This window comes from Abramis brama (genome assembly GCF_963993115.1).
Source record: "Abramis brama genome assembly, chromosome: 15".
NCBI lineage: Eukaryota > Metazoa > Chordata > Actinopteri > Cypriniformes > Leuciscidae > Abramis > Abramis brama.
Window position 1 is genome coordinate 21063561 of NC_139977.1, and position 24000 is coordinate 21087560.

At 36.7% G+C, this 24000-nt stretch overlaps 2 protein-coding genes across 7 annotated transcripts; both read right to left on the reverse strand.

Moving 5' to 3' along the window:
• Positions 1-161: 161 nt before the first annotated feature.
• Positions 162-7268, reverse strand: qpctlb (glutaminyl-peptide cyclotransferase-like b). Of its 4 annotated transcripts, none has more exons than XM_084138277.1 (8): positions 6979-7268; positions 6472-6721; positions 4717-4863; positions 4208-4501; positions 2641-2802; positions 2185-2284; positions 1689-1805; positions 162-1587 (listed from the first exon to the last, which is right to left on the reverse strand). In XM_084138277.1, the coding sequence occupies exons 2-8, from the start codon at positions 6682-6684 to the stop codon at positions 1442-1444; spliced, it is 1179 nt and encodes a 392-aa protein (XP_083994403.1). In that variant the 5' UTR covers positions 6685-6721; positions 6979-7268; the 3' UTR covers positions 162-1441. The 4 variants fall into 4 exon arrangements, with proteins under 4 accessions (XP_083994403.1, XP_083994405.1, XP_083994404.1 ...); XM_084138279.1 differs by having other exon boundaries at positions 7106-7265; XM_084138278.1 differs by having other exon boundaries at positions 6975-7249.
• Positions 7269-11838: 4570 nt separating this feature from the next.
• LOC311097278 (uncharacterized protein) lies at positions 11839-22240 on the reverse strand. Of its 3 annotated transcripts, XM_084136859.1 has the most exons (11): positions 21939-22240; positions 21767-21867; positions 21555-21664; positions 20546-20841; positions 19469-20014; positions 17805-17967; positions 17511-17649; positions 17261-17377; positions 15314-15434; positions 15113-15194; positions 11839-15005 (listed from the first exon to the last, which is right to left on the reverse strand). In XM_084136859.1, exons 1-11 carry the CDS (start codon positions 22034-22036, stop codon positions 14859-14861), a joined length of 1920 nt encoding a protein of 639 aa, XP_083992985.1. In that variant the 5' UTR covers positions 22037-22240; the 3' UTR covers positions 11839-14858. The 3 variants fall into 3 exon arrangements, with proteins under 3 accessions (XP_083992985.1, XP_083992986.1, XP_083992987.1); XM_084136860.1 differs by lacking the exon at positions 21767-21867 and having other exon boundaries at positions 21555-21618; XM_084136861.1 differs by lacking the exon at positions 21767-21867 and having other exon boundaries at positions 21939-22036.
• Positions 22241-24000: the final 1760 nt, after the last annotated feature.

A 24000-nucleotide genomic window follows, 5' to 3' on the forward strand; every position in this document is an offset into this window, starting at 1 on the left:
TAATTGAAAAATGTGATGTTTACATCGTTTTAGATTTATTGCATATCACACTAACTTACTGGACATTGCTAAAACTGCTTGAGATCTGACGTTAAGAATATTTACACGACTCTTAGCACATTTCAAAATAACAAGCAGGAAAATAATAACAGCAACACTACCTTGTCAGTGACAGAGCAAGATTTCATTGGTAATGGATATAACGCCCAGACTCATCCTAAACGTTTACACAATGACACTGTAACTGAATTTGCCGAAATGACCTATGTTTCCTAACTGATGCAGTGACGACAAGACACGCTCCAAGTGCCCGATACACTGCCACCTAGTGGCCAGGCTGTATTGAAACACACTGCACAAATACAAGGACGAGACACGAGACTCACTTCCTCCTTTACATCTTATATACAGTAGTCTAAAGATATAAGACTATACGATCAGACTATATCAAGTTATGCAAGTCCATGTTGAAACTTTGCAACTGCAAAAGACATATATTTATTCATTATTATAAAACAGACATATTCAAATATTCAGTTCATTAATGCAAGTCTCAAGTTTATTTGCTGCAACTTTATATGCTGCAGGTTACTTTTTAGCAGGAAAATAAAAATAAATAAAAATAAATAAATGTATTTTTAGGGATTTTCTAATATAAAGTAAGTTTGGTTTTCTTGAATCAAAAAGTCGTCTTTTATACCATTTACTGAACTTTATTGATCATAAGAGATAGGATATGTTTTCCTTACTGTAAATGCCCACTAAATTAAATATTCCCTTTTATTATTATTTTTTTTGCATTATTCCAAGAAAAAAGGTTGTAGATCTGAAGTGTCTCTAATTTAGAGTACAAGTCAAGTCTCAAGTCAATTGCTTGCCATCTCAAGTCTCAAGTCAATATTTGAGTTTCAATCTTTGTTATAAAATTAAATAATCTAGACTAACATGTATTGAACGTTTAGAAATTATAGACTGCACATCTGAGAAAATTATTGCAAGACTAAATATATGTTCACCAGAATTTTTGTAGTATTATCAAGCTTCACTGTAGTGCATAGTGTAATAATTTCTCATATAGCATCAGGTTCACATCCATTCCTGAGCTTGAAGTATTTACTTTGCATTCTATTGATTTTATTGCAGTTATTGAAAATATGAATCAAATTTTGTAAACCGCTTTTTTTGGCACAGATAATAATATAATTTTGTCTATACAGTGCATTATTAGATAGCAAAACTATCTGAAGGCACAATACCGATTGATAAACATGGCAGAAACTTCAATGGTAAGCATATGTCAGAATATAGGACGGCAGCCTGAGAATATACAGTATGTTATGCATCTCTGAGTACAGTCACTGATATCAGATATCCTAAAGCAGTGCAGCTGAGGTATAGACCGATTCACGACGGATGTGGTTGGATGTAATATTATAGCATCCTAGAGCCGCAGATATTCCGCCAGAAAGACCACGAGGACTTTTGTGAGATTGTCCACGGTGGGACTGTGAACCTTGTCTGCTGTGTCCTCCATCGTGTGCAGGATGGAAGGGAACGGCGTAGCAATCATGTGCAGCACTGGAACTCCTGCATTCAAAAAAGCAAGGTCCATACAGTATAGTCAATCTTACAGCAATATTTTGGCCATTTTTTTTTTTTTTTTTGCTATGATGGACACTTTGTCCTACCTCTCTGAAGGAAAGGAAGATGATCATCTTCAACCGGCCCCATGTTCAAATCCTTAATGAAATAGCTCTGCTCTTTGGCATGAGAACTAAGGAGCCCTAAATGATGAAGTCTTTTCTCTAAGAAAATGCAGAAATATAATTAGAGGGATTAAAGGACAAGGCCATATAGATGGTGTAACTACCTATCATAGGGTCTATGACTTAATTTCATAATTATAATTTTCATAACAATCAAGACATGATCATTGTATTATCATGGTCAATATTGTACATTCTTCACTGAACTTCACTGATAATGTTTTTTTTTTTTTTTTTTAATCTTCACATATAGACATATAGATGTCAATAAATGGTATTTCCTTTTGAAGTAAGTGGCTGGTAGTTTTTATTCTAATTTAAGCCACTGCAGATCAAACATTAGTTTTAAGTGTCTTTATGGCCATTAATGATTAACCGGGATTACTTTAGCATTAATGGAAAGTCAAATCAGTCTTACCAGCAGCGATAAGGCGGTCAAACCAGCGAGCTGTGTTCTCAAAGTGATTCACAAACATGGGATCAGGGGAACCGATAAGGTCCAAAAGAACAAGGAGATCCTGCAAATATCAGCAATAACTCAATATATTTCTATACTTCTTATACAATAGACACTTAAAGAGACAAAAAAGAAAGAAAATGTGTCCTTATTTATTCACCCTCATGTTGTTCCAAACCTGTATGCATTTTCTTCGTCTTCTGCAGAACATAATATAATATATTTTGAAGAATGTTTTGGTCTATACAATGAAAGTCAATTTTGGACCCCATTGACTTGTTTCAAAACATCTTCTTTGTGTTCCACAAACAGAAAGTCATACAGGTTTGGAAAGATATGAGGTTAGTGAATGAAGAACAATTTTCATACCCCTTTAAAAACAAATGCACACACACATACACAAGCATCATGTCTCACCACAGCGTTCAGCAGTGTGGTTTGTTGAGAACCCGGCGGGTGAGGAGTGCGGGACATGGAGTCTGCGAGGTGCCGTGAACCATATAGCGAGTCTGTCTGAGACCACTGCTCGAAAGCCTCTCCTCCATCAAAGAAGACCAACTGCAGAGTTACCCTGGACATCTACACACACACACACACACACACACACACACACATGAAAAAACTGTGTGTGTAAAATAAAAGTAAACAATCAATCAAATGTCCCAAATTTTCAATCATGGTTCAATCATTTGTTGCAGTGGGATTCTGTTTACTAAGGATTTAGATTAATTTAAAATAATTTCTTCCACCTGGCCTGTGGAGGAAGATGCTTCTTTCTAAGCTGTGCAAAAAAATCAATAGCGAGTCCCCATGGATGAGTAACCATGTATTCTACAGCTGCTATGTAGGTTCCCTTACACAAAGAAAATATTTCCATAAATATATATGAATGCTCAATTCTAATTATTTAATGTATATTGAAAATATACAGAACAATATGTGTTAATATATTTAATAATACATAAGGAATTGCCGCTATTCATAATATTGAAAAAATTGTGACAATATATTTACTACAATATATTTGTTGTAATGTATGTCATTTTATATTCAGTAATACACTTCATAACATATACATGCACTGTACATGTGATAAAATATGGTACTATGTGTGTATAAATATATTTGAACATATGTACTATATATTCACATTTATATGGGAACATGTATGTGCAATATATGTACAAGATCATGAGTAAAATATACATAATTAATATATATATATATATATATATATACATATTTTTTATTTATATATATATATTTGTAAAATCTTATTCACCCACAATGTTGCCATGACTTTAGACATCCATTTTCCAAATATCCTAAATATTTGTTTGCAGTAAAAAAAATCTTATATTTTCATATATGAAATATGTAATGCAAACAATGCAAACAATAAAGTGAGATAAAATGAATATGTGTTTAGCTTTATGTAAACCCATACGTTAACTCATGAAAGAGAAATTAATCAATAAAGCTATTACATGTAAAACTGTAGTGCAGTTTTTGTCTCTTTTGTCAATTTTTTATATGTATCAATATATAACCATACATGGTCAATGCATATACTGCAATATATTGAAAAATAAAAGCACTAGTAGTTTCCCATATATGAAAATGTATTATATATTATATTGCTTTATATGTATATTTCCATATATTTTAGTTTTGTAAGGGTTTGTGAGGATCTTCTTATCAAAACCCTTTCCAGTCATGCAGTGTTTTGAAGCTCTTGGCTTAGATACAAGTTAAACAACAGAGCTGACTCTGAATTCTACCGCACTGTGGCTATTCACAAGTCTGGAAAAAGCTTAAGTGACCTCCTCAGAGACATGTATCGCTCTCTTTTTCTCAGGACAGCAAGAACTTATGAGCTAGTAATGCTATATATATACACTGTATTCAGATTTAGTTTTTAAATGAATGACCTCTGAAAGCGGTTTTCTTGAAAATGAGATAAAAGAATAACACTTTGTCTCACCATCTGCTTGTGCTTTTTGAGATGTGGGTCCAAAGCTGTGACCAGTTCCAGCATCATAGCACAGGGAACAGCTGAATCACTAGCACCCACAAACACCTTATGTGGGTCACTAGGATTTGTTGGTATAAATTTGGAGTCATAATGACAAGCAAAAAGCAATCGTCGAGGAGCCGTCGGGTCTAAAACAGCCAGGACGTTAGAGAAGCTAACAGGACCACGAGGGGTTTCAGATATGAAGGAGTCCACATCTATAGACCAGCCCGCTGAAAGAGAATCCAGTTGAGAAAAGATGTGCTACAATCACAGAAAATGGAAGACATCAGATTATAGCATATTTGGTTAGATCTGAGAATCAATTCAATTCACATTTGTATAGTGCTTTTCACAATACATATCGTTTCAAAGCAGCATTACAGAACATGTATGCATCTGTTATCAGAGGTGACTGTGTCCAAGATTAAATCGAACTAAAAAACAAAACTGATATTCCTAAATTGATCATGTCTTACTTTTCGAACAGCCCGACTCCCACGACTTCCTGGCTGTCGCTCAATGAGAATGGGTCGAAGATGGGAATACCGCAGTCTTCCCCAATTCACCTGCGAGACGAGCCGCTTCACCTGGCCAACCGTGGGCTTACCTGGCTGGTGATTCTGCTATGAAAGGTTAAAGATGATAAACATGTGAAAGGTGATCGGGTGCACAGAATGAAGAGCAACATAGTCATTTGGATGCATGGAAAATTGCAGAGAAATTAGATTGAGAAAAAATGGGTTTTGGATTGTGATATCCATTTTCTATGGCTGGTCTACCCTTTTAAAAATACAGGTTCCAAAAGGGGGGTTTTGCAGCAATGCAACAGAAGAACCATTCTGGGTTCCCCAAAGAACATTTTAATGAACAGTTCTTAAAATAACCATTTTTTCTTAGTGTGAAGAACATTTTGATAATGTAAAGAACCTTTTTCCACAATAGAGAATCTTTTGTGCAATGGGTTACGAGAGAACTCCTTGAACTAAGCGCTGACTGCATTTCTTTATATTTGAGTACAAGTTCAAACTCTATGAACCGCTCCATTGGTAACGTACGGACTACGGAGCTGTCTGAAACACTGCCAGCGGGACATTAAACAGGAAGTGTTAAACATTGTCCGAGCTCACAACAAGGTTTTGCAAGTGAACGCAAATATCTTTTCGAGAGAACGCAAAAAGTTTTGCGAGAGAACACTGTTATACAGTAGGGGGCGCTATTACGCATCTTCTGAAATAGTACAGGATCTCCGGATCAAAACACAGGTGAAGAAGCAGAAACAAGTGATAGAAGATTGCTTACACAACTGTAAAACAATGCGATAATCAGACATTCAACAGCATAAGTTCAAAACTGCCTAACGTTACAGAATAAAATGTCGACCTAGGAAGGGTTAATAGGTGGAACTTTGGGGGTGGAACTTTGGGGATGTTGATGGACTCATTCTACTCCATTTATGTTTTGATCATCATTCTGAATCCGATCCGGACGTAGTTTTTGACAAAAATGCGATTTTCTCAGCTTTTTGTTTAAAATGTTGCTTTTTTTTTTAAATGAAACTTACCCTCAATTCAAATGTTGATAAAAAGGGTTGCATGAAACTAGAATACAATGTTTTTAAAATGTAAAGCATTAAAATACAGTTAAAGATATATTTCAAGAATTAAAAATGAATGCCTAAATAGGAACAGAGTATACTTAACATGCAAAAATAACATATAAATAGTAAACTAAGTTTGATGTTATGTTCAAAGAAAACTTACAAGTATACTTGCAGTATAAACTAAACTAGTAGTTTACTGAGAGAGTGTACTTCAAAGTACTTGCATAAACAAAACAAAAAGTGCTACAAGTATTTGACTAGTAAACTATCAGTATAAGTTCACTTGTAGTACAGATGCAGTACAAACGAAAAACATAGTGTGCACTCAAAGTTTACCACTGTTACTCTTACAGTATACTTAAAAGTATACTTTTATAAACGAAAAAGTGGGGTTTACAAGTATTCTAGTGCATTGATATAAAGTACACTTAAAATATACTTGAACTTTGCTTAAGTATACTTAATAAAATGTACTTTTACCAGCTTAAAAAAAGAAGAAAAAAAAGAAGAAAAAAATGCATGTTCCAAAACACAGCTACAAGTTAAAGATGGATTTCCCAAAAGGGTTGTATTCTAGAGAAATTATTGAAAAAGTGCACTAGAAAAGAAATGAAAAAAATGTCTGTAGTACCTTGTCTTTGAACAGGTCAGGAGGTCTGGGAGGTAAGTCATACTCCATCGGTTGGTGGTTCGATAGTAATAATGCCAGTGTTAATGTCATTGCCACCAGCACGCACAAACACAGCAGCAACAAACGCACGCGACAGATGCGTGGCTGCTGGTCACAGCTCGCGACAGAACAGTTCCATCTGACAGGCGCTGCTTTGTACCGTAAGCGGCTCATCTTGTGTTTACGACAGATGCCAAAATAGGGATTAAACCTGCATGGAAGAGGAATATAGAAAAAGCAGTTAAAATCCCGAATCGTACCACGAAACTGACATATTCAGCTCGAAACCAATGATTCGCAACTCATTTTTATAATCTGGTGCTCACTTATAGAATAAGTAATAAAATAATTATATAGATAAACAATTAATAACACATGCAAACATCATAGCTAATTAAATGACTAAATTGTTAGTGCCCAAATAAGATGCGGACCCCGAAGAGAAGATTGCAGGGCAGACGCACTTACTTACTGTACCACTAGTCCGGGAATGGCACAACACTGCTCTATCAAATCCACTGCAGTCGCAGGAAATAAATAGCACATCGTGTTGACTGACGAGAGCATTTATTATGTCTGAGGAACATTTCATTACCAACGCCGGGTTGATTCGTCCTTGATATCTTGACAATGCAGGCTGTAAATGATAGTATCTCAGTTCTGCAGTCGTGTTACTGAGGCATATTGAAAGCTATCTGCGTAGCTCCTCGTCCCACTCTAGGGTGTCCTCGCTGTCCCCAGTTACTTTTGGCAGTGATGTAGGATAATAAATAGGCTGTAACATAGCCTATTCAAATTCATGCATTTGACTCGAGCATAACAATAGGAAAGTATACGTTTTCAATATTCAAAAATAGATTAAAATATTTAAACCGCTCATTAAAACATTGTAAAATAAAAATAAAAAGGAAAAAGCTTTTTATATTTTGATTTATTTTGCACATAATTTGCACGTGTTAGCTGATGTGTAATTTATGCACGCCTAGTGTCGCCGAAAAGAATTGCACACATCAGTGTTGCCAGATGTACGATATTTTGTACGATAATTTTGACCTCTGTACGATGTACGATCAATAATGGAAAAAATCTTATAATGTACGATAATTTCAGAACTGTGTGACACTTCAAATGATGGTCGTTGTAATCATAGGGCTTCTCATTGATCTAGCTGTGGATTCTACGTCTACCGGCCGGAAGAACGTGTAGAGAGAGGGAGTGAGCGAGAGACCTTGCGTGTGTGTGTGTGTGTGCTAGTGTGCCTCACGAAGCGCATACAAGGACCCAACAACCAATCAATTGCAAGTGCGGGAGGGCTTTTATCTATACTCCCGAACCGAATTAATCAGAACCCCCCACCCCCGTGACTCGTGTACGATAATTTTCTTACAAATACGATAATTTTGAGCTTCTGGTACGATACTTGGACATTTCCAATCTGGCAACACTGGCACACAAACACAAAAAGTTTATTCGCACAGTTAGCCACGCCCAAAGCCAATTGAAGCAATGAATGTTGCTATGTGGTCTTCTTGTGCAATCGAGTCAGGGTTTTCATTGTAAGGAAATCGTTATGATTTAATTTTTATGTTATTTTAATATTAATATTAATGTTATTTTAATATTTAAAAAGATACACTCCGGCTTTAAAGTTTATAAAAGCGTTTATTGCTAAGCAGCCCAGTAACCAATTGTCACGAGGTCTGTGTAAAGGACCTATTGGAGAAAGCCTGATACTTCTCGTTAGCCAATCCGCGTGAGCGCTGAAGCTGATTGGCTCTTTTCTTTTCCAATGTCATTTTAAGAAGCTCTATGTTGGTGGAGATTTAATTTACTGAATACTGTGGCATTTTTAGACTCCGAAGAGTAAAATTCAGGTAAGGCAACTACATCTACACAAGAAAATATGAATCCATTAAAAAGAATAAAACATGAAAATAATAGAGACGTATCAGTGATCAGAAGAATTATGCGAACCTATTTACAAGCCAAACAGCATCTAGTTCTAAAGTATTTTAAAATAATATGGCTTTAAATAAAGCGCGAAACACATTGATACTCAGTCAGCTGTGATAAAATGCCGACTATTTTAAATGTATTTGTTTTAAATTCTCAAAACTATATTATTATCAGAGAATTCTTTTGTAGAATTAAGAATAAGATATGGTGCTTATTGTAAGCAGTGTAGAGTAAGTTACTCTAAAAAGTAATTAGTAGTTAGTTACTAATTACATCTTCAACATTGTAACTAGATCACTACTAATTACTCTACCTAAAAATTATTGCATTACTTATTATTGCTCATTACTTTCTATATCCCATATCAACCTCGACCAGTTGAACAATACAAGGATGGACATCAAACTGCTCTTTTAATTCTTCCAAATAAATAATATAAAATTGTATAAATTATTCTTGAACTGACAAAAAGTATTTAAATGGAGAAGGTTACATTAAAACATACATTTTAACATTTAAAGTCTAATGTCAAATCCACTATTGTTTTATATAGAATTGTTCTATAGTCTATACATAATTTAATGCAATTACATCAGAAGTAACTAATTAAATTAAGAGTAATTCCTTACTTTATTTTAAGGGTTAATTAATTACATAGTAATGCATTTCACCCAACACTGATTGTAAGGCACTATATCTGGAGCATAATACTTTTTCTAGGCGTTAAAACCAGTCAGTCAAACATAATAAAATATACTTTTCAATTTGTTACATGGCATGAATGACTTTAATACATATATTTAAAAATAATGATAAAACAATGTTATTGACTCTGTTTTGTGTCCACAGGAGACCATGATAAACATGCTGCAGTGCGTTGACTTCCACCACAGCCACATTCATAGTCTGAAGAGTCATGTTCCCCCACACTGTCTCCCCAAAAACAATGAGAACAGTAAGTTGCTTCATTATTTATGCTCAATTCAAGGATTTTTATGCATTTGTTTTGAAATATGGAAGGGGGTATGCGATATTGACTAAAGTCTATGACCTGTGTGTGTCTGCAGAGTCAGAGAACGAGGACACTCCATTATCGAGCACACCACCACAATTCCTAAAAGCCAAGAAAATGTACACCTACAGTGGCATAAGCAAGTATACAGGTAAAGTATATGTTTTTAAAGAATAAGATATTAAAGAAAGAAAAAATCTTACATTTTATTATACAAAATGGTATTTATTTTCACTTACACTACGTTTAAATGTATAAACAGTACAATTGAGTGACAAAAAGAGGGGCCCTCTGAGCAAAGACTCTGAGAGATTTATCATAAATGCTGTTGAGGAGCAAGAACTCCAGCTGGTGTGTGACGGACAAAGCGATTCATCAGAGGTCCTATCTGCAGAGGACAAAGAGTCGTGGTCTGTTGAGGATAGCCAGCCATCACAAAGCTCCATAGACTCCAACTCCACAACTTCCTCTTACAATACAGGTGAACAAAACTTTTTTTTTTTTTTTTTGGTGTTAGACATCAATTAAATCCACATACTTAAACATAAATGATACCTGGGGATATTTTTTTGTTATCAGGGAGCACTGAGATTGAATGTACCTGTAGTATCTGTGAAGACCAAACAGGAAGTGAGGATGGAAGCCCAGGGAGAGAGTTGTTGGATACACCTCCATCAGGGTTTGTATATTGGATATTTAATTTATATTTGTGAATAGCAGAGAAATTACATCTTAAATTGATAGATCACCAAAAAATGAACAGTCAAAATTCAGAAAATTCTTTACTTACCCTCAAGTTGTTCCAAGCCAATATGTATTTCTTTGTTCTGTTGAACACAAAAGAAGATATTTTGAAGAATATGGGTAATCAAATAGTTAATAGACCCCCTTGACTTCCATAGTATAGGGAAAAAATACTTTGGAAGTCAACGAGGCATCAACTGTAACCGACATTCTTCAAAATATCTTCTTTTGTGTTCAGCAGAAGAAAGAAATTCATACAGGTTTGGAACAACTTGAGGGCGAGTAAATTACATTTTTGGGTGAACTATCCATTTAAGATGTACCTGTGTGCAAGCTTGTAACTCGTTTTTATGTTTTACTAAATCTTCAGATCAGGAATTCTTCTTAAAGACCCCATGCTTGGAGCTTTTCCAGCTGCTTGGAAAATGCATTTTCCTTTCAGCCCCACGCTGCCAAAAACACAGATACTGCCTCTGCGGCCACCCCTGTGGGAAGCAGACAGCCTGATCCTCAACCCCTCTCTGCTCACATCTCCTTCTCAAGGTCTCAGCCGTTCTCTCCATCCCGAAGGGCGAGAAGTGCTACAAAGTAAAGATGAGCCATACAGGCCTTCACACATATTATTAGATATACATTATACTACTATAGACTAGCATGTATACTATTTATGAAATCGATGCATTAGTTGTTTTATGAAAATATACTGTACAATTTAATGGAGGCTTAGATACGGTGGCCGAGGGAAGAAAACACATGCAAATAGAAAAAACACCAGCAAATTAAGAAAACATCTTTTCAGTTTGACAACACATGTGCTGCAAATACTCACAACGCAACCAAATACAGAAACGCGCTGCAAATACAATGCACATACAATCAGGATGTTCAAATAAACAAAAAACTCTCCTTTCAGGTCATTGACAACACCACTGACAAGTAGACATTGAGCAGTAATCATGTCCTAGCCAGGTTCCTCACTTGTTAGGGTCTCCTTGAAATATTTCCATTGTGGTCTGTGCTATTTGCGGCGCGTTTCTGTATTTGGTTGCGTTGTGAGTATTTACAGCACATGTGTTGTCAAACTGATGAAGATGTTTTCTTAATTTGCTGGTGTTTTTTCTATTTGCATTGTGTTCTCTTCAGTTGCTGCGTGTTGAGCTCTCTCGGCCACCGTACACCGTAGAGACACATTACTGACAGTGTGAAATTACAAACAAGACAGTGTTGCTGGAATGCTGACTGACCAATATTTTTTACCATAACAGCATTATTCGAGGACGTGTGGGTCACCCCAGAATCTACCATCTTAAATAGTCCCAGTTTGCATGGCAGTTTTGCAAATGACTCAGTAAGGCCAAACTTTGTGATCCTTTGTTGCCTGTATATACAGTGAGGTCTTAAAAGTCTGAGACCACTATGAAAATCTGGGGTCAGAGACACAGCATAGCAGATTTGCAACATGTATGTAATGCAATTAAATAATACATAACTTTATATGGATAAAAACTACAAATAACAGTGTGTAGTGAAGCGAAAAGGCTAACATACCCTGAAATTTTGAACGTACATTAATATGAGACCATTCTAAGTGTAGCAAAAATGCAACACTGTGCATAAACGGGTGAAACTTTTTAATATTGTTCTCATATAATGGAGCCTGTTCAAAGAAGCGTACAAAAATGCAGGTGTTTTTGGATATAGTTGTGTGTAAATATTGAATTTATTTTAAATTTTAATGACTGTATCTGTTTGAAATACATCAAATAAGTTTATCAAAACTTTCACTTACTGTATCCAAAAAATAGTGTTGAAATGGCAATTCTGCAATATTTTTCCAATGGTTTGTTAACTATTGGTATCCTCAAGACATGTTTAATGTTGACAAAAATAAATAATTAAATAATACATTGTGAACAAGCTTGGGTCTCTGGGGGTTAAACAGTTTCACACAGAAAACAGGATTTTCAAAAGTGTAAAATCTAGAAACGTTACACATGATAAAATGAAAAAAATGAATAGATTAATAAGAGTCTGCACTACAAATAAGCAACTTTGTGACATTCATCATTTGTCTTTGTACAGGCTGCAAAAACTTCACGCTGAAAATAGGATAAAATTGGACACAATTGTAATTAGAAAACTGCAAAATAGAAGCATTTTTACTAGTGGAATTTTGGACCCCATTGTATGTTAGTTAAATGAGATATTGTTTTACAGTGAGCTCTCTATTCATGGTATCTTGTCTGTATTTCAAATTGGCAGACTTTCAAGAGTGCTGGAAATGGCAACTATCTGTCCTTGAAGACTGAGGAAGGGAACAAAAGTTCTGAAGATGAGACCACTGAACAACTCATTCCTCTGAAAAGAGCAAGAAAAGAATGTTCACGCAGGCGCACTTCAAGAGCAGGACGTGGTACAACGCAGCCAATCCCTAAGAAGAAATGTGTGAATGGCTTTATTATGTTCTGCCGAATGAACAGAAAATTATATATCAGGTGTGTATACTACTATTAGACCAATCGAAATATAGTTGAATATATAATCCTTTAATGACACACATTGTTGATATTATTGGGGAACAGATCCTATCCTGGCATGCCATCCACTACAGTCACCAAAGAGTTAGCCAATCTCTGGCACATCTTGCCCAAGAGGGAGAGACGTTTGTACTGGTAGGCTCTCTGAATTCTCCAAACTTAACACAGGTTTATCTGTTGCATTGCAATTTCATATAAACCTCTATCCGTTTTAGCCTGAAAGCCTGGAGCTTCAGTCGGCAGCAGAACCGCAATGTGCGCGATCAAGAACACGAGACAGAAGTGAAGGCAGAACGCTCTGTGCCCAGTCCACTGCACATGTTACTGGCCTACAGAGAAGTGTATAAAGCTGTCAAATGAAGGTCTTCACACCTCAGTTACCTACTGCACTGAACATATGCTTGAACGGTCTAAGAAAGGCAAGCCAAACTGATCTTTAAACTGGTCTTTAAACAACTGCGTTTTATAGTTCGATACAGTTTTTTTTTTTAAGGTTAATCACTGTTGTGACTAAACACAATTACATCTCAGGCATTTTAAAATAACTTATTTATTGTGTTAAGTGTATTTTTTATTGTTCTAATGTTTTTAACCATCACAGAGCATATTTACATTTTCAGTGTTTTTATATGCTGTTTTCAGCATTTTTCATTGTGACTTTACATTGTTTGATAAAGCATATTCTGACTTTTATTACTTATTTATAATACATGACAATTGTTAAGTATCTATCTTTGTATATATATATTTATATATTTATTATAATGTTTTATATCAAACTGTTTTATAGCTTTTTTTACAGACATAACCTTATTATTCTCTAAGAAGCCTTAGGGGATCTTTAATGTTTCCCAAGAGAGTTATCAACCTTATGAAAGTTGTTCTGGTTTGTACATACTGTGCTGTTATTAAACCTCGACTGAGTTCAGTTTGTTTGGCTTTTCTGTGGCTTTCAAACTCACATAAAACCTGCGTCAGAAGAACTGGAACATCGTCATTCAATGTTCATTTCTACATACCCTCTGCCCCTTAATGTGTGTGTTTATTAAATATTCTGGCTAATTTGTTTAAGCTTTCAGTTACAGGATTGCTGCAGGGCTTCATTCACCTTTACACAAATTAAGGCCTTAAATCAAATCTTAAATCAGAGCAGAAAGTCTTTGGGCCCTATTTTAAGGATCTAAGCGCATGGTCTAAAGCGCAGGGCGCAAGTGCACTTAGGGCGTGACCAAATCCACTTTTGCTAGCTTAACGACGGGAAAAATGGTCGGCGCGCGCAGCGCATGGTCTAAAATGGACGTGAAAATGATAACTGCGTCGGGCGGAAACTAGCAAAAGACACTTGCTTGTCGAGGCATTGCGCCGGGTGTATGATAGGGCCCTAAGTTGTGGCATTAAATGTTGCATGCATTGCAAAAATGATTATATCTTCCATTTTTGTCTTGATTTCCAATACAAATATTGAACATCTTTGATACATTTACTTCAGATGCAAATGTAAAATGTCTTGAAAGTCTTGAAAAATTTTAATTGAAATTGTGTGTTTAGAACAAATATCTATCAATGAGTTTCCCTTTGAATTACGTTTTTTTTTTAAACCCGTTGGCAGATTTACAGAAAATAAGACTTCATATTCCGTCATTTTCTATCTCCAGTTAATGCATCATGATTTAAGAATCTTTAGACAATTGCACTGGAAAACAAGACAAATATACTAAGGAAGAACACCACTTTTTTGCAGTGTGATGAGAAGATACAGTAAAAGTTATGTCCATATTGGTTGAAAACAAAGGTATTCAAACTACCTTTTTTGTAAAATGATTAAAAAAGTAATGATATCTGTCTGAAGTTGTATTTTCAAACTCAGAAGTGTTGCTCATTGTGTTTCTCATATTGACATATTGTGTTCCCTTCAATTTATTCCTTAAATTTCCTTTACTTAGTCTTAAATTTACATTCATGAAACCCGCAGTTACCAGTAGCTCCATTTAATGCATTTTAACATTTAACAATCCATTCTGCAGATTTTACCTCCCAAATCAATAAGAAAAAAAAGTCTGCCTATATCCAGATTTGTAGTCTTTGCTTCCAACCCTGAATTACTCCTCCTCTTCAGGTGTTGTGTTTAAAATGTTGCTGATTTTGTGTAATTGTGCAACTGCACTGAAGGACTCTTCTCTCAGATGCTGGTTGCTAATACGAAGCTTCAACACTTCTGCCAGTAGTCCCACCTTGTCTCTCTTCTCCTGAATCAGAGGACAGAGGAACACATCGTGCTAATGAACCGGTTTGTCCTCTATGAGAGCACATATTTCACACCTTTCTCATTTATTAACCGCTAAATAAGCCTCACCTTCAGCAGGTCACTACTCAGTCGCCTAAGCATCCCTTCCAGGTGAGAGAGTTGGTCGGGGAAGTCAATGAATACGTCACTGCTAAAAATAACCATGCAAGTCCATTAACACTCATGCAGTGTATTATTCAAAGAAAGAACTTACCCTCAATAGCTGTTTACTGGTTTTAAAATGAAGATTAGAAAATATGCTCCACTCACTCCATATCTTCTCCACTGCAATAAGCACTGGAATGGTGGATCTTGTAGGTTTCATTGGATGGTGTATCTGGCCTGCTTGATACAGGACTCATTTCTGACAAAAGGCTTGCCATCCTTTGTGCTGTAAAAATACCATGAAGTCATTCATTTTAATGCTAATACTACTACTAATAATAGTATGTCATTGCATTAAACAAATTATGAAAAGTCACCATGGAATTAAAATAATTCTTATTTTTTGTGCAGGAATGTGCAGTGTTTATTATAAATGATTTATCTGTTCACATTATTATTATTTTTTTAATTAATGTGGCTTCGTAACCTTTAAGCAAAATAACTTCCCCTCCCTTGCAACGACATCATCTCATCTCTTCTCCATTGGCACAGGACAAAATGTCACTCACGTCACATGAGATCACAGCAACAGTCGGGCTCCGGAAGTAAAAACTCATTCTAACAAAATTAATTTTCTCCATAAGGAAACTGATTTTGAATGATAATTTACAAACCTTTAAAGACAGACCTACTCTGAGCTAAGAGGTTGTTAATCCATTGTATTTGCTTCTGCTGAAGCTGTCAGCCCACATTATTACATCTTATATTAACAGAATTCCTAGTGGAAAAACTACATTACCCATGACACTGTGCAGAAAATTACACCAACCAGAGAGCTCTTTAGCTCTTTAGCTCCGCCCACTCCCATTTTTTCTACATTCTCAAAATACTTAAATGTTTGTATATATATATATATGCATATTTTGCAATAATCTTGTAAATGATTAGTTTTATATTTCTCCATCGTTTTTAATTCGATTATGCTGTTCACAGTGCTTCGTGGGATTGTAGTTTTTTTGCACTAAAACCATTAAGTACACAGTCTTGTACCTTTGTCTTTTTGTCGGATTTTCAAAAACTTTTTTGCTTCAAATCTAAGTTTGTAGTGTTGTGATTCACCTCGTAGCTGATTGGCTTGGTTCATAACTTATGACTCTTTAACAAAGACTATTTTAAAATCCTTATGAGAAAACTGAATGAAAAAAAAAAAATTCGGGAACCAGCTCCGCTGAAAAGCCTAGCTCCGCCCTCCTGCGTACTTCCGCTCAATTGTATTTCCCTTCAGTACTACGTCTGAGATTGTGGTGTATTCTTTGGTTTTCTCCGATAATTTTTTTGGCGGTCCAATCAGCGAACAGAGGGAGTGGCTGAGAACGATGACGTTGAGGTCGTGCGCTAGTTTGAGTTGTAGGGTTACGTCCATAGTGCAGATCCAGAGTGACTCTGGGCAGATCCAATAGTTTTAAACTTCAACAGAGTACCCGCCTACAAGGAAGTTAACGCTTGTCAATGGAGAGAGGCCAGACTCTCTGTACAAATGAAATGTACGAGAGTCTGGTAGAACCAGGCTAGCTGAAACGGGCACTGTTGCACTCTTTAGCAAACCACAACGATCCAACCCAGACAGCAACAGTGTTGGCCCAGATCCGGGCCGCATCTGGTACACGTGGATTCCACTCAGATGTGGGCTGGATCTGGGCGACACTATATTGCTGTCTGGGAACCATCTAATCAATTACCGATGGATAAAATCAAGTCTCGCCCTACATTTTCTCTTGTTCGAGAAGCCGTTTCATGCGGATATACGTCACAATACTCCGTATTTGACTTCTTGTTTACTGAACTGTTGCACTGAAGTAATATCACAAATTAATATAAATATCACTTGAAGCAAACTTACTTCACACATCCACTAATGGCACTGGGTTTAGTCAAAAAAGTAAAGTTAATACTGAGAAAAGCTTTAGAATTATTTGTTTGCACATGACAAATGATTTGATATTTTATAATGCAATGGAAATTTTTTTACATTTATAAGTGTCAAAAACGTTTGGGACCACTGTATGTTGAACAATCTTAACTCAACATATTCATTTATACTTTGATACTTACTCTCATACTCATGGGCTGCTTGAACTAGACTGTTCCAGTCAAGATCATAGGCTGTGCTTGGCAGGGGCATGAGTTGAGGATCAGGATGTTGGTCTCTGTCCCAAAATTCCCCACATTCTAGGACAAAACAACCAGTGAGTGCTATTGTATACCATAAAGATCCTCCAAAGATCTCTTCAAGACAAGGTAATACTAGTTGAAGAGCAATTGATAAACCGCAGCAGTACAATAAATATTATTTTAATCTTGCCTGTTTGACGTGTTTGCAGGTGGAAATGGACAGGTGTGAGCGTTGGAGTCTCTGGGTATGATCGCTGAGCAGGACCGAATAGCGACGGACTGGCGCATAAACTTCTGCAAAGCCCTGCCTCGTTTTGTTGAGGTGATGACTAGAAAGAGACAGTAAACACATTGCAACATTACAACACTGCTCACATGCCAATGCTCAGCAGAAGAACAATACCTGCTTTTTCCACATTATTGTCCTAGGCTGTCAGGTTGTTTAGGGTCATGCTACTGAATGTGAGCCGAATACATCACGTACTGAATGACCCTGAGCGCCGTCCTCTGTGTCATCCATCACAATGAGTTTTTTCAAGTCCTCCACCACTGTGCTCTTGCGAACGGGTCGCGGGGAACATGCTGCTCGCAGTGATGCGATCACTCGAGGCTTACCAAACACATTCTTTGAGTTCACATCCACCTGACTGAGAAATATATGTTAAGCCAACTACTAATAAAATCCAGATAATTACTTAGAACTGATTCTTTTTGTTTTGTGGGCAACACTTTACAATAAGGTTTATCATTAGTCAAAGAATTACGTACAATACATTTTTTTACAGCATTAATTAATTAAGAGATAATGCACACCTTGGACATTAAATATTGATCTGAGTTGAAATTATTTTATCTGTGTATATTAAATCTTCCGTACAACGTCTAAAAAAGACGAATAAGGGGCTATTCACACAGAATGTGTTTTTGCATTCCACTACACTGCATTCTCTTTGTTTTTTTCTAAACACGCGCTATGTGGACGTCTTTGACTATTGCGCTTGCATATTTTGCAGTCTCACACGAAACATTGTTCTAAAAAAGCAGCACTCAAGTTAAAATAAGTGTAACTTTAAAAAAAATGTGCCTCTAGACCAGTGATTCTCAAACTTTTTGACTAAAATACAATATTTGAAGGCCCTCCTCACAAAGCTGATATGTACCTCTGGTACTTTGTTGTCACACAAATAAATACATATAAAAGTATTATGTCAGTTTAATGTTGTGCATCTTTATTTTTATTCTTTTTTATGTTATTTTTTATATTTTTGCATTTTAATTAAGATTATGTTAATATATCTAAATTTAAATCATTATAAGATTTATTTGGGCCTCCCTGGATGTTTGATGAGAAGTCAGCACACCAGAGAGCTCCAAAAATGCAAAAAATTAATAACGTCTCTCTCACACAGATGCTGTCAACGCATTGTTTTATTATTGTTGCATTTTTGTATAAATGGACGCTGTGCCATCATGTTGGTTTAAGCCAGTCAGTGATGCTCCATCTTACATGCTAGCGTACGACTACCATGAACTGATTTAAATACTCAGAAGACTGTGATTTGGTTCGTTTTAGGCAAGCAAAGCAGACATTTGAAACAAAATGAATCTTTAATCTTTTCAAAAAACTGAAACATACTTTTTAAGTATGGCCATGGCATAGCACTGCGCAGAGGAACCGTCTTCTTACCTTTTGCCATCAACTGATCAGTGTTCAAAAAATCCTCCACTGACTTTCAAAGCTGCTACATATAACGACTTTGGAGGACCTTAGTAGAAATATATTGGAGTGAAAAGTATGATATTTGTCTTTCAAATTTAGTGAAGTTAAAGTCATACGTTTCCAGATAAAATAATACTCAAGTAAAGTACAGATCCTCAAAAGGTGAACTCAAGTAAATGTAATTCGTTACTGTCCACCTCTGGTTGTCACAGACGACATGGATATTAGGAAATATCTGACCACTGTATGGTGCGATTGACCAATTAAAATTAAGTATTTCAGAGAGCTGTGTTATAACGTATGCTGACAAAATAAACCTTATTGTAAAGCGTAATAATTGCTACACTACTATACAATACTATAAGCTATTGTTATGATAATGGTACATTAAAAAATATTAAGTATATCCCATAAAGATATCTGCTTACCGTTTTATATGGTTGTGGTCACCGTTTCTGACACCGTTTCTGGTTTCTCTATGCAGTGCGTACTCGTACTGTATCTTCTTTTGTTTTGGGCTGCAGTCAGGTTGAGTCTGGCTGGCATGAAGTTGACATGACCGGTCAGGGTCATCTTGAGATGGTTTAATGCCAGTGTCAACACCCTCATGACTTGCCTTTTCCAGTTTTGGACAAAACGTTGCTGGCTGGTCTGCTCTAGACTGTCGTCCAGGGAAGAGATGTTGTGTGTTGATAGAATAATAATTCTTGGTAGAAGTATCCTCAGTGAATGAATTCTGGCTCTGCCTCCACGCAAGTTGGTCATTTCTGGGAGGTTTTATATTGGGTTTCTGCAGATTGAACAAAATGCAGTCCTGGTTCTTGATGAGATGGTCCTCTCTTGGCTGGAGTTGGCTGAAGTGCTCTTTGCCGGGTTGATTTGAGGTTGGTGAAGACTGAGAAACCACAGCTCTCATCAAAGGAGGCTTTTTCACCACGGAAGTTTTAACCTCTTGCGGTTTGGAAAACAAAGGGCTGGCAAAAATAAAACAAAAAGACCACAGACACACACATATTGTAGAAACATAAAAACAAAGAATGAGGTAAGCGGTGCATACATTGCAAAAGGACTGCAAGCATAAAGACAGAGCCATTTTAAAAATGTAAAAGTGAATTCATTCTATTTCGAATGTCCTTTTTTTCTCTGTGACACTGTTAATTTACAGCAATACAGAAAATCAGACTCAGAACTCTAGTGACAGATGGTGACTGGAAGGTGTAGACTGAATTTAGGGTCAGGGAACAACTCTATACAATGTGGTGGGAATGTCCCACTTTTTACTGACTGTCCCACCCCTCCCCCGTGGGATCTCATGGGTGGAAGCTGGGAAGGAGGGGTCCGGAGGCGCAAGAATATTACAAGTATCGAATCAATAGTTGTGTCCTGAATTAAAAACCCATTGTGAGCCATCATAGGAATTCTTACTGGTTTAATCTTGCCTTTTCATCAGGAATTGTATAAAACATTATATAATCATTCATTTTGACAAGATTTATGGATCTCACCTGGGTTTGAGAACAGAAGTTTTGGAGCAAGGAAGAGGCAACGAGAGAGCACAGAACTCCTTCAAGTTGTTTGTGGAAGAAGATCCTTTTAAAGACTTTTTTGTGGATTGTGCAGCTTCCCAGTGCTTTGATCGTTGGATTTTTGGGCTATAGAAGCCCGGCTGTGTCAGCGGGTGCTGCCTACGACTGTTTCTGAGGGACTCAGCATTGTTCTTGGCATCTTTACCATTCAACCAGAAGTCATTAGCATAGGGTGAAAAAGCACTTGATTCTCTATTTGGCTGGAGAAAATGTGCCTACGAAACAAAAAAAATATTGGTTAATGATAAATTGTCATTAAGAAAATGGCCCAAATTAACTGATTTGTTACTTATCTTTCAAGTGCTGTATCCTTTGATTGCCAAGATTCAAAAGTAATGGTAAACAGTAATAAAGTAATTTCACTCACACATTTTTTCAAGTAGGCCATGTTAACTTTATAACATTTTAATTTTATGGGAATTTTTACTTCATTCCAAAACATATGACATAACATAACATATAACAAAACATAACATAGCAAAAAATATAACATATAACATAAAACATCACATAACAACACATAACAAAAAATATAACATAACAAAAACGTAACATAACATATAACAAAAACATAACATAACACAACATAAGTACATATAACATAAAACAAAAACATAACATAAAACAAAAAATATATATAACAAAAAACAACATAAAACAAAAAAACATAATATAACAAAATAAAAACATAATATATAACATAACATAAAACATAACATAATTCAAAAAACAACATAAAACACATAACCAAAAACATAACATAACAAAAAACATAACATATGTTAGGCTATTTGTTATATTGTTTTTTGTTATATGTTTTGTTATTTTTTTGTTATATGTTTTATGTTATAAAATATAACATAACATATAACATAACATAACATAACAAAAAACATCACATCACATAAAACATAGAATTCAAACTCACTCTTGGCAAGCTGTTGTAAGTGGCTTTCTGCTGATCCTGCAGACAGTCCCTCTGGCCTCTTTCCCTACCAAGCAATGAGCGAGTGGCTATTACCATATGCCATTCTCCTTCTGAAATATATGATGAAATTGCAGAGGCAAGTTGCCCTAAGTGAAATGAAATACTGACTTAATCTTATCACCAATAAAAGCACTCAGAACCTGCTATCAGACCTGTATTGTCTTTAGTTCTGGAGCGGTTTAATCTTGTGAACTCCACTTGCTCACTTGAAGGCCAATCTAAGCTGTTTTGCATGGGTGAACGATCATAGGAACTGAAAAAGATGAGGTAATTTTCACCAGGTCAAATTGTAATGATTATCAAATATGGTAAAAGATTACTCACCTCACAAGGCTGGTATGCCTGAACTCAGAACTGAAGTGTAGAGGTGGTGTCTGTGGAGGAGTTGTAGGGCAATCCAAGTCCCAGAACAATGCAGCCATCTTCCTGGATTCCAAGTTTTTCCTCAATATCCTTATAAATGAAACCAAGATATATGCAGCAGCCAAGATGATGTCCAAACATAATACTTTTCATTTAAGACACCCTTCCTGAAGTCATCTGAAATGTGTTTATAGATTGGGAGGGCCAAATGATGGTACAAACCGCTCCAATTCAACTGAGCTAGCGGAGAAAGCAGGGAAAGATCTGTGTGGGCTCTTCAGCAGCTGAATGGAACAGAGGATGGGATTGTGTTGCCTGGTCTGTTGGCTGTTGTTAGCACTGTGCTTGTTTGCTCCAGGCAACATGATGCTGCTGTGTGCACTGCAATAAATTAAGAAAAAAAGATTAACATTCAGTATGCGGCTTCCAGCATATACAAATCCTACTGAACACATGTATCTAAATAAACAAAATGTACAATTTACAAAATACAATAATAAAAAATAAAAAAATCTAAATAGCAGTATTTCACTAGGCTACTAGACTTTTGAGGCCCACTGTATTTAAGTGTCTTTTTATTTTCTAATAAACATTTTATCCTATTTACATTAATAATAAATGTGTACACAGGATCAGAGTCCAAGCAGCAATTGCTCATTTAGACGATTCAATAATACAATTGCCAGGAACATTTGCATATTCTTTTAAAAACAAAATTAAGTAGTTACGGTCACCCATGATTTTGCCAATTTAGACATGCGTATTAAGGGTACGTTTACACTACAACGATGTATACTAAAAACTGAAAAGTTTTTCCTTCGCGTTTTTCGCGTACAGACGACAACGTTGTCAAAATGATCCCAGTTCACACGGATCCACGAAAATGAATAAAAACATTCATGCCAGGCAAGTAGTTATAGTGTTACGGTCACCAGCTGGAGCGCATTTTAGAGCCACCAGAGGGCACTCCACATCAGACTAATTGTCATTCCCTCACAAACTACATTTCCCATAACTCACTGCCCGGACTCATCCCTGATTGCATCCACCTGTGTCTCATTACCTTGTCAGTCTCATCCTATTTAAACCATGTACACTCATTCATTCCCTGCGAAGTCTTGTATGTTGTTGTGCTGAATTTCGCTGGTTCCATGCATTTCGGTTTTTGGACTCTCTGCCTGCCTTGGGATTACCCGTTTGCCTTTTTCCCCAACCTTGTGATTTGTTTGTTTGTACTGCCTACCTGTGTTTTGACCTGTTGCCTGTACATTGGATTCTGTGTCTGGATTGCCCCATTATTAAAAGCTACATTTGGATCTCAACCTTTTTGTCTCAGAGCAGTTCGTAATAGAAGACTTTGCCTATATGGATCCAGCAGTTGAGTTAGTCCGCATGCGCCAAGGTAACCGCACCCTCGAAGAGCACATTCATATTTTCCTGGACATTGCAAATGTTTCTGAACTGCCAGATTGTGCTCTCATCTACTTTTTCTGTTATGGGCTTAACCATCCGCTCCTGGACAAGTTAATCCACTATGCTCATCGAGGGTCGTTCAGTGACTTTTTGGATTATGCCATGCTTTTGTGTGGTTCCTCCTTCACTTTTGGGGAGGTTGAGGAGGACATGTCCCCTAAGTGTTTTTTGGGGAGGGGCATCACCTTCCAAGTTGCCACAGCGATTTTGAGTGTGTGGGCAGTACCCACATTGGCTCCAACACGTGAATCCTTGGCCAATATGGCCGCCGTCCTTCCAGAGTCTCGTCCCGTGATGGCCACCGCCACGCCTGTGTCTTTGGACAAGGCCGCCCCTGAAGCGTCAGCTCCGCCCCAGCCGCCTGCTCAGCCTGCTCCGCCTTGGTCTCCAGGCCCTCTTCCGCTCCATGGGCCTGGCCCTCCTTCCCGCCCCCGGGTCTGCCTCCGCTCCACCTCCCTCCTGGACAATTTTAGGAGCATCTGGAAGGCCCCCAAAACGCTGTTCTGTAAATGAACGGCCAAAACGATTTAAAAAGAATTTGTTGAAAAAG